Source organism: Callithrix jacchus, chromosome X (genome assembly GCF_049354715.1).
Source record: "Callithrix jacchus isolate 240 chromosome X, calJac240_pri, whole genome shotgun sequence".
NCBI lineage: Eukaryota > Metazoa > Chordata > Mammalia > Primates > Cebidae > Callithrix > Callithrix jacchus.
Window position 1 is genome coordinate 37231865 of NC_133524.1, and position 12276 is coordinate 37244140.

Here is a 12276-nt window from a genome sequence, read left to right on the forward strand (position 1 = left end):
TCCCAGCACTCAGGCCTACGTTTCTACTTTATTTCTTAAAAGCCTGGTTTGTTGCTGCCAGGCTCCTTCCCTGGGTACTGGTATACTCTTCTTGCCATCCATCATTGTTTTGGATAGCTCTAAGCCCCATAAACAGGAATCTTTCCCTCAACTTAGGGATCCTGGGTCTCTTTCTTTCTTTCCATTTTTTTTTGAGACAACAGCCGCCTCCCTGGTTCAAGCAATCCTCCTGCCTCAGCCTCCCAAGTGGCTGGAACTATAGGCAGGCACCACTGTGCCTAGCTAATTTTTGTATTTAGTGTTTTAGTAGAGACGGGGTTTCACTATGTTGGCCAGGCTGGTCTCGAACTTGTGATTTGCCCACCTCAGCCTCCCAAAGTGTTGGGATTACAGGCGTGATCCACCACACATGGCCGGTCTTTCTTAATTGTGGAATTGGCCTCTTTCATACCAGCCTTACCCATTTCTTCTTTTCTCTGTGTGACTTGCTTTATTTTAAGCTTGCTTCTTACTTTAGGCAACCCCAGTGATAACCGTTACTTAATGGATATGCCTTTTTCCTGCTGCCCTCACATACCTATCTTCTCATAGTCAGAGTCTTACTTCGTTTAGTTGCAAATATATGTCCTACTAACATTTTGGTTTTCTGCTCATACCAAATTCTTACCTCAAACTCTGCATGTACCAAACTACAATGAGGCTTGATTGTGTTCTATGTTATTTTAAAAAATACACTTTAAGTCAAATAATGTAATAGAACCAAATCAACATAATGGTAATTTCCAAGACTGCATATATTCTTTATCCTTATAGTTTTAATGTATTTTCAGTTTGATAAATGACTCACTTTGCCTTTCATTGCCTTATATTTTAGACATAGAGCTGGCACATACAAAAAGTGAACTTTAAAAAATTTCTTACTCTTTCTGTTAGGTCTTCAGTGGTAAACATATGCTCTAGAATTATATATCTAGGGAGGCATTTAATCAGAAATTTTAGTAGTCTTTTCCATTATTTTAAGTCCTAGATAACATGCTGTTTATTGGTGTGCTAGCAGCTCATTCATACTAAATTGCACACTTAGTAAATCAGTCTGCAAGAACTTAAAAATAAACCCTGTTCAAAACAGATTTCATTTTTAATACAGGACAATTAGAGAAAGTTCATGGTATTCAGAAATGAAAATGCAAAGTATAAAGTTAATTTGCTGGCAGCAATCCCTTGCTTCCTTCCTTATGGAGGGGTTAATTAGAAAGTGAAATCTTGTGTCAGATATTTTCTTTGGGTAATTTTGTCTTCCTAGAAAAGTACAGAAAGCTTACTATTTAAAATGCTATCAAGCTAGAGCTCCTTGATATGTCCCCTCCTAAATGACCCATGAAGGCCTACAGAAATCCAAAAATTCAACAGCAGCCAGCCATTTCTGTGTATCCTATGAGGAATTCCCAAAAATGACCACAACTGTAGGGGATTACATGGAGGAGCATCACCCTATCAATGATATATGAATCTCACATGAAGATCTGGTAGTAGTGGTGGCAGAGATGGGAAGAGTCTTAGTGAGTTGTGGTGCATTTTGTTGATGAAAAAGCCAGACTCTGTGAAATACTTACAAAGGTCTATTCTGAGCCAATATGAGGACCGTAGGCAAGAGAACCATCTCAGGAGATCTTGAGAAAGGGCCTGAGATGGTTGAGTTACAGTTTGGTTTTATACATTTTAGGGAGACAAGTTATGGCGAAGGCATAAGGCAATACATATAGTGTATGCATTGGTTTGGCCTAGAAAAGCTGAACATCTCAAAGTGAGGATAGGAAGGGCTTATTACAGTTATAGAAGGATTAAAAGGTATTCTGGTTGGCAATTGGGTTAAAGAATTAAGCTAAAGACTTTCAGTCCTGGAAAGAAATGCTTGAGTTAAGATAAATGGAGTTGTGGAAGGTTCCTATTATGTAGCTGAAGCTTCCAGATAGCACGTTTTAGAGAGAATAGATGGTGAATGCTTTTTTTTTTTCCCGGCCTTAGAAGGTGTCAGATGCGTCTGCCTTAGAAGGTGTCAGAGATGAATCTCTCTAGATCAGAAAAGGCCTAGATGCATTAATGAAGATTCTGTGTAAATGCAAAATTACTCCCACAAAAGACAGTTTTGCAAGGCCATTTCAAAATATGTCAAAGATATGTATTTGGGGGTAAAATGATTTTATTTCATTCAGGGTTTGTTTTTTGTCATGTGATGCTATACCAGAGTCAGTATGGAATTTGATTTCTTTTTGCCACACAGAGTCTCTTTCATCAGTTTTATGATATCTATGTTAATCTTAATGCTGGTCAGTTGTGTCTAAACTCCAAAAGGGAGAGGGTATAACAAAGCATGTCCAGCCTCCCTTTCCAACTTGCCTGGTAATTCAGGTGTTATCAAAACAAAGTGAGTTCAATTACTAGACAACAACATTATAAGGAAGGGTTTGTAATTATAGACATGTAAGGTTCTTACATTTTAGGGAGCAGGGTTGAATTATTGTAAGATATTTTTATGTGAAGTATAGATGTCGACTATTTGGGGCAATGAAAAGTATAGAGATAGAATGTATAATTTCTAAACCAGTAGAGACATAAATAAAAATAAACAAATCTTGATGAATTCAATAGAAAAGAACAAAATGTGGAAAAGTATGGCATAAAGTGAAATGTTAAGCACAAATATATAATGAATCACAATAAATATGAGCAGACAAAACTATAAAAGGTGATATTTTCACAATGAAAGCTAAAATGTCGCTATATACTGTTTATAAAATTACCTGGTAAAATATCAAAAAACCTATACCACATATTTACTAATCATAAAATAGCTAGCATAGATAAATTAATATTAAAATAAGTAGACTTTATGGTAAATATGTATTACTTAATTTAAAAAAGGAAAAAATCCAACTTAGAGAAAAAAATTGAAATTATTTATACCTAAACACATATTCTCAAAAATATAAAGGAAAAAATTAGTATAAAAACAGAAATAAACAAATTCTAAATTACAGTAGAAGATCTTATTAGACCACTCTGAATAATTGACAGATCAAGCAGACAGAAAATTAGTAAAGCCCTACTAGATTTGAACAACAAAATTACTAAGAATAGGTTTTTCTGTAGCTATTAAGACTAGCTTTGCTGTGCAGGTAATGATTGGCCATCCTTGACATTCACATACTACAGTGCTCTGACATCTGTCTGTGACCTTTTTTCCCTGTGCTTTAGGGCACCTGGGATAAAGTGCACTTACAACTTTTCAGTAAAATCAGACAGGGAACAAGTAGACTGCACACCAGTCTGCTGGCAGATATGAACTTCATGGAAGGCAAGTCCAGGGCTCTCAGGAATTTGAGGTTGATCAGGTAAAAAGGGTCACATGACATACTTTTAGTATTCCAAATACTTTTCCTTTTCCTTCCTCAATTTCTATTCCCCTCTCCTTTATTTTTATCTTCCGTTCTTCTTATTTTCTTGCTTTCTTTCCTCTTCCCTTCCCCTCTATCTTCCTATCACTCTTTGTCTCTTACCCCCTAAGTATTATATTATTTTAAATCTTGCTGGTGATAGAAAAGGAAAAGAAGTTCAACCTCTTCTTAAGTAATAAAACCAATTTTAACCAATATTAATTTGTCAATAATAAGATAGGTCTTTATTATTTTAAATTATTTTATTGAATATTATAGTCAATATAACAATTTAAGCAGCAAATCTACCTCAGAGAAAATTTTTTTTTTAGTTTTCTGTGTGGACCTTATTAAGCAAAATTTCTACTAATACAAATTTTTTACAAAATAAACACTGCAAAGTTTTTAATTGCTGAATTTTTTTATATTAATGGTCACATTTCATATTTTTATTAAAGAGGAAACAGTAATGAGCAGTTGTTAGCACACAATCACTTACTTTTCTAGAGTATGAGTCAGATACTCATGTGCCTTCAAAAAAATAATAAAGTAAGTAAAATGGGAAAAATTTCACTTTACCTGTGATATGGTTTGGATCTGTATCCTCGTTCAAATCTCATTTCAAATCGTAATCACTGTATTGGAAGTGGGAACTAGTAGGAGGTGATTGGATCGTGGGGGTGTTTTCACATGAATGGTTTAGCACCGTCCTCTTGATGCTGTACTCAGGATAGTGAGTAAGTTCTAGTGAGGTCTGGTTGTTTAAAAGTGTATGTATTCCCCACTCTCTTCTCTTGCTCATGTCCCTGCTATATAAGATGCCTACTCTTGCTTTGTCTTCTGCCATGATTGTAAGTTTCCTGGGTCCTCCCCAGAAGCCAAGCAGATGCTTCTATGCTTCCTTTATAGCTTGCAGAACCATGAGGAAATTAAGCTTTTTATAATTAAATAAATTTCTCAGTCTCAGGTATTTCTGGGAAATGCAAGAATGGCCTAAGAGAGCAGGTAAGTTAGTCTTTTGACTTATGTAATAGAAAAAAAGCCTACATTAAAAGTTTTCAGTAGTAGGTAGCAGTGTGATTAGCAAATAAGCCAAAAAATTCTCTAAAATATAATTATTCATGTCTATTTATAATAAATATTATATGATTATATATATAATAAATATAATTATTCATTCTTGATTGTTCATTTTCTTAATTAAAAGCTCTTACTGTTTGCTAATAATATACCAAAAACTACTGTAGAAGGCGGTGTTCAACTTACTGTATCACTTCATCTCTTCCACATGTTGAATGTGTTTTTATACAGTTATGACATATTAAGGTAGAAACAAGTCTAATAAATTAGTTTACTAAATTATATTCTATGAAGCCCAAAAATACTTTTGAAGTGCTTTGGCTTATCTATAGTGAGGAAGTGGAAGTAAATGGGGATTTCTTGCTCCTCATTCTACTTCCACCAGATTAACTTCAGATTCCTTTGTTTAATATGTTAATTCGATTTTAAATATTGTTCATACACAGTCCATCTAAGCCAGAAAACATAATTTTTTAAAGCTATTAATCAAATCCCACTCATTGAAACAGATTAAGAAGTTTGGAGGGGAGTGAGGGTTAAAAAACTGCTTATTGGGTACTATACCCACTACCTGCATCCAATATACCCGTATAAAAATTCAACACAGGTACCCCCCATGTCTAAAATGAAAGCTAAAATTAAAAAAATAATAAAACTAAAAATTGTTTCAAAAAAAATCTATGTTCTTAAATAGGTGGGAGAATATTAATATACTGCTTATGTCTTAGTTTTCACAACTATTTTTAGATGGTTTTCCTTTTTAAATCACATGCCAAAAATATCTGGGAGGGACTACATTGTCTCCAGTGGGGGGCGGGGCAGAGAATAAACCCTTTTCTGATATTAAAAATATATGGAGTAAATTTAGAAAATAAACTTGTGGTTGAAAAGTGAAAGGAAAAAGAAAAAAAGAAAAAGTTGAGTTTGAAAAAAACTTTGTTTGCTTAAGGTCACACAATGTAGAATTAGAACCAAAACTGAAGAAAAGGGTTTCTAACTCTCAGTTGATTTTATCTTTTTTAGGTCACTAGTTTTATACGTGTCTCTTTCTCTGCAGTTAGGACATTGTGGATTATTAAAGTAAAAGCCCAAGTGGATCATATCTGCCTAGACACAGGTTTTGTATAGTCTCACTTGCCTCACTGACCTGGTGGTGGCCATGTGACTTACTTTGGACAATGGATCATTTAGGAATGGGAAAGAAGCAGATATTTGATAGCCTCTTTTACATTAGTCTCTTTTTTGCTGCTGGTAATTCTTCTGTACTCTATCAAAAATGATTGGGCTCATCTCATACAGGATTAGAGTGCTCATGGACAGAATTCCCAGATGAGGTCCAAAGACTACAGTCAATATCCAGGACATACACAGGTCAAAATACCCAGGTAGTGCCCGATGTGGAGATGACAAGCTGTCCCAAATGAGCTGAGGCTACATAATTATGAGCAAATAAATGGTTGTTGCTTTCAATCACTAAGTTTTGGGGTAGTTTGTTATGCAGTGGTGGATGACCATAACAGTGATATTGATTTTTTGTTCCAACTATGAACTATTCTAGGATCTAAACATAGTATATTTGTCATGGGTTATTTGAAAAACTGTAGATAGCACTGATTTCTTCCAATAATTAAAATTAAATGAAATGACATAGTCTTCTACAAATTCTTTCTTTGTGTTTATTTTCTTCAGTAATTGTAATTTTGGTATTTTGCATGTATTTGGTTGCCTTATGTATAGAATCCTGACAATTGCCACACTTGTAAAGAAAAGGTAACAGGTTAACTACATCTGAGTTGAGTAGGGATGGAAGGGACGGATCCAGATAGTCCCTAACATTTGTTATGTCCAAGTCAAGAGTACAAATGGGAAAAATAAAATAAATACAAAAAGAAAAAATAAAAGAAAAAAAATCCCACACTAAAATGCAAAGAGAAAAAAAATAAAAAAGTACAAATGGAAGTCCACATAACATACATCTAAATTTTAAAAACATATAAATCAAATGAACACATTTCAAAATAGAATACATTCTATTATTCCATTTTAGCAAATCTAACTTTATTAGAAATTTGAAGACTAAGTTTGAATTTAGAATGTTTTGATGCCTTAAAGTTTTGCAGTAGAAAATGACAGCACAGGGTAGCTGGGTGCTAGTCAGGTGCCCACACCATTCTCTTCTCTCTTTTAACTCTAACATGCACTCTAATGGTTCTAATGTTTAAACGTGGATATGTCAGCCCACATACTTACTCTTGCTCCATACTGTCCTAAGAGTGACCTCTTAGTTACTGCACAATTCTAGGAGTCTTCTATCAGGAGGACTGGCCTAGAGAAGAGTCTTGTGAAAGCACTGTAAATAGGATCAAGGCACTATGGATTGTGAATTATAATGTCTCCTGAATTTGAACCATGGGCAGGACTGGGATCCATATAGATCTGTCCCATTGGGCCCATGTACTCATTACACCTGTAGAGAGGTAATGCCAGAGGAGGCTCAGAGTAAAGCCATAGTAAGCATAAAGAGCAGGACAGGAACCTCTTTATCCTGGGATTTAGGGCAGGTTTTAAGCTGAGATCTGGTCTTGAGAGCAAGTAGTTTAAGAGGTGATCTCAAAGCAAGTAGTGGAGTAGGAGAATGCAAAAAGAAACCAATTCTGGGGGTGTTAAGTGGGGCTCAGTCCCACTGGGGACTTCTGGAAGTTGGTGTCGAATTCACCTCAGAGTTATTCTAACCAAAGGGCAAGGAAACAGGTTTTTTTTGTTCATTTGTTTGTTTGTTTGTTTGACAAATTTTGATCAATTTTTGGTTTGGTACTGCTCCTGCAGGCTTTTATTACCACTTCCAGCTGATCTGTGTGAGGATTGAGTACCATACTGTGTCTAGAGAGAAATTTCTAGGAGGAAGTCATAGTTATCCAAAAATCCATGCCTTGTAAGGCATATGTAAAGGGGACAACACATCAAGACATAGACAGCATTTGCTATAGTCTGGGATTGGAAATAAATTTAGGAAAACAAATTCCATTATGATATGGTAGCACAATGTGTCCAGTAAAATTTCTAAAGATCAAAATGGTTTCTACCTCTGCTAGTTTACATCTCAGGGGGAATCAAATACTGGCAAATAAATATCTTAACCCAGAAGTGATCTCTTATTTATAATATATATAACCCCTACTTATGTTTCTTAAACAATTCAATAAAATTATTTTTGGTATTTAAAAAGAAACTGATATTGATATATAAATATATCATCAAAAGTAAAACTATAATTTCCACACATTCCACTATTATAATGGTTTTTGTTTTGGGATTTGTAAGGGAGAGGGGCTGACATTGTGTGGTCCCTAAGTCCTTGCTCATAAACATTTTATGAGTTGGAAAATGTACACTTAAGAATGTCTTTGGCTTTAACTTTCAGACTCAGCAATCATTAGGAAATGAACTTTTTTTGGAAAAAGTAATGTGTAACATAAAGCTTTTGACAGAAATTTTATACTTGAACTTGTGCGCTGCAATGATTGTTTACCATGAAATAGCTAGAGTTTTTTTTAATCTTTGATGAAAATAATAGATATTGTATAATTCTTAAAATTTTCCTAACAGTTTCTCATTAAAATAAAATTAATAGAATTCTATTTAAATTATATATTCTAAATATTTTTATTTCATGCTGTTCAAGAAAAAAATAAGTTCTCTTTATTTCTATTAAAACAATGTTTCATCAAATAATTTTCTGTCTGATTTGTTCTATTGTGATGGCTACAACCAAATACCTCTCTCAGTATAAAAGTAATCAATGAAGAACAGATGATAGAATGTGTTTGGAGTCCTTTTTGCCAAGAAAAAAATGTATTCTAAAATTAGGTTTATACTTGAATAGGATAGAGTAAAAATAACGTTCTGACAGCCTTTAAGTGTAACTGTTTTCTCCTTATACCAGCTGATAGTCTTGGACTTGTTGGATGTCACACAGATTTCAAATGTTATCCATTATCAGCATGTTTTAATATGTACTATTAAATGTAATGTTATACATTATATACACTGTATTATATATAGCAACATAGATATGCAATATGTTCTGTATATTTTTGATTAAAAAGATACATAACATCATATAATGTATAATTTATAACACACAAACTCTTTTAAAGGATTTAGACTAATTAATGTTCTTGCATATCTTGGCATATAAATTTAATTGCATTTGAAAATAGCATGCCACCTTTCACATTTGAAGTATTCAATGTGAGAGAATTAAAATTGTAGCCAATTAATGTCATAATTTGTGTCTGGTCCATTGATTTGTTTTCTTGGTTTCAGAGAACTTCCTTGCACAAAATTAGGCATCAGACATTTAAAAAAATCATTTGTTGTTCATTGATTATCTAAATATTTTGGCACTATCCATGAAAGTTTTACTTATACTGTATTCTACTTTAGGGTTGCCAAATTTTTATAATTATTTTCTCACTTTATGGAGACTAAGAAAATGGTGACTTTCAGAGAAAAAGTGGTGTTGCCTGAAAGGAAAAAATGCAAATAGCCCACCTAGCATAAGAAATAAAGCTAGCTATTAACCTGAGATAAAGGTTATAACAAGGTGTTTTGAGAAGTATTAATTACACATGCTTCTTTCTGATTCCCTAGGTTATTAACTATGAAAAAATTATTTCTGTCTGCTAGCCAACTTGCAAATTATTTTGATTGCTGTGGGACAGAGCACCTCTAAGTCATTGAAATGTGGCAGACAGTAAAGCTTATCTAATATTGCATATATTTCCTTATGTCTCATCCCCCTTTCAATTAGATAAAGTCACAAAACTGGGTCTGGCCACTTAAATGCAATGTGTATTAATTTTGAGCTGAAAACTTAAAAGTTCTTGAGCAAAATTCTAGTCATTCATTTTCTCCTTACCTCTCAGCTAAAGAGCAGAGATGTTCCTTATGGTACAGCTGCAAGATAGTGGTATCTGACACAGTAGGGAGTCCTGAGTGATTTTGAGGAGCAGACTGTTCTCTGACCTATGCAGTATATATACTCGAATTGATAAATCAGCTTGCATAGTAAGCCCTGGAGATTTAGAGGTAGTGTGTTATCCAGTGAAACCTATTCTAGGTTATGCAGTACAATGTAATACAATAATATTAAGTATTGCTTACCAAGATGAATTTTGTGATTTATGTGATTTTCAATGAACTGTTTTAAAATTATTTTTATAGATTCGGGTCAGTCTGTTCCAGTTCCTTTAAAGTTTGTTCCTCTCCATCCTGGACGCTACCCTTGTAAAATTTTATTGCAGTCAAGATATGATGTGCGTGCCTATCATGTTGAAGGTATTGTGAATGAAGAACAACCAGAGGCCAGCTTCAAATTTGAAACACCAGCATTTAAAGCTCTTACTCAGAATATTCCAATAGTATGTATAAACATTTTTGGTACCTTTCTTTATTCTCATTGCCACTGTGTCAATTAAAGTCCTCCAGACCTCTCATCTCATCTCGAATTATTACAAATTTCTGATTGTCTTATCTGCTTTCAATTATTTCTTCATATTTATGTCAGAATCTCTTCCAAAATTTCAATGTTATTATGAGACCCATCTCATTAATCACTTCTGCTGGATCTCTTTGCTAAAAGCAATTAACTCCAATGTCCTTAATGTATGGTTAAATTGCTTCTTACTTCAACAAGCAGAGCTGTGGACTCTCAGATCACTCTACTCTAAATTCTATTGTGATCTAACACTTGGTTAAGATGGGTTCATAGGCACTGACAGCAATAATTGGCTGTAGCTTGGCTGCTTTTAGTCAAAGTGACAATATAGTATAAAAGAAGGTAAGATAATTGTAAAGAACTTTGGATTTTTAGAGGGATAAATTGACTTTTCTGGTTTATTTGTTTGTCTAATTATTAAAGGCATGACAAGAATCAATCTGAAGCATGAATTTTTGTTCTGATGACAAATATAATCTGCTACGTGAACAATCTACCAGTTAGAATATCTGTTATTACCTCTAATTAGGAGTCAAGTATGTCCTCTAAGGCCATTTTATCATTTTAATGGTAGTTAGTAAGTAAGACAAAGGGATATTTCTTTAGATATTAAATAATCCTTGGATAGATCTATTAGGCAGTGCTCTTACATGACCTAGAAAGAACATGTAGTTATCATTATGCGTTATGTATGTATTTTTGATATTTATTCTTAACAAATGACTTTCCAATGGTGATTCTTAAGAAATGCAATTAAAAATACAATATATCAATATATAATGTTATAAAAATTACCAAGAATTCATATGTAATTCAATTTCATCAATGTCATCTCTCTGATGTTTTTTTACCTTTTTCATACTTTAGAAAAATCAAACGATGAATAGATGGAAATGTCAAGTTACTATAGAAGGAGATTGGTTTTATGGACCTTCTTTTTTACGTGTTCAATCAGGTGAAACTGTGAAATATCCTCTCACATTCAAACCTATTATGGAATGTGTCATAATGGTATGAACTCATTGACATTTTCCCCAGTATTAATTAATACTATCATTAGTTAATAAACTAATATATGACATTAGTCTTTTAATTGATAACACAGCTTTTTAGCAGAAAACTTAATATTTTCCGTGGATTTGACTATTTTTACTTAAAACTTTAACACGTTTTAATTTGAGGCATAAACATTATAAAAGTAACAATATTTTTATCTTTGAATACTAGCATTCAAATTCATTTTATACAATATACTCAATAAAGCAAGATAATTTCTTTGTTTTTTATTCATTAAAGAAATTGGTTTATCAGAAAATACTTTCTTAACACGATATTTCTTTTACCTGGAAGTAGACATGCATATAATTGCTGTGTATGAGAATGCCTATATATACTCTGTAATTTAGAGAGGGTAATGAGAAATAAATGACTTTTCACCAGAAATTTGTCTTTATGTGTTCAGTAGAAGCATGTATTTGTGTGTTGAAAAAGTCAATGGTTAATACCCCTCTACAAACTTATTTTATTAACCAGATGCAAGATTAATAAGATAACAGAAGTTAACATTTAACTGTGACTCCTTTAGACCTGAAATTTGTATGGTTTCTTGTAGGGTAAACTTATTCTACAAAATGAAGTAGATGGTATGGAGCACATCTTTGACATAAAAGGGGTTGGAAAAAACCCTGTGGCCTTGGACAACATCACTGTGGAATGTCAAGTAGGCAATGAGACAGAAAGACCTATAATATTGCCTAATTTTGCAACTACTGCCCTGACATTTAAGGTAAAAATTTATTTGTAGTGTGAAAGTGTTGTCTTCTGAATGTAGTGGATTACATGAAATATAATTGCAAACAATTTTTTAAACATTTAATTTTACTTAATCAGAGAAGAAATGTCACATAAGATGTTTACAGTCCTACCTATTATTGGTCCAACAGCTTTTAAGTATAATTTCAATTATGAAGTTGAATTAGGATGAAATAAATGAAGCACATTAAAATCTACTTATTTGAGTCATGTACTTCTCATTGAAAAAATTGTACATGATAGTAAAAGGTGTTTTCAAAAATATTTAGAAACATCTTTTAAAATTTTAATGTGAAATCTGTAGGCACAAGAAAATTTCAGAAGTGTAACCTATCATTTACCAGGGTGAATAATAGTGGAAATATTAAGGAATAAATAATTGTTTACATCCTTTTACTTATTTATTTTTTATTTTATTTTTTTATTTGTCTGTTGCTCAGTTTGGAGGGC

At 33.1% G+C, this 12276-nt stretch overlaps 1 protein-coding gene across 1 annotated transcript in view; it reads left to right on the forward strand.

Moving 5' to 3' along the window:
* CFAP47 (cilia and flagella associated protein 47) overlaps positions 1-12276 on the forward strand; it is a 437978-nt gene that overhangs the window by 291666 nt on the left and 134036 nt on the right. The window contains exons 45-47 of the mRNA XM_078364097.1: positions 9741-9937; positions 10882-11025; positions 11627-11800. Coding sequence (XP_078220223.1) covers positions 9741-9937; positions 10882-11025; positions 11627-11800 — 515 coding nt within the window. The remainder of the gene's footprint in view (positions 1-9740; positions 9938-10881; positions 11026-11626; positions 11801-12276) is intronic.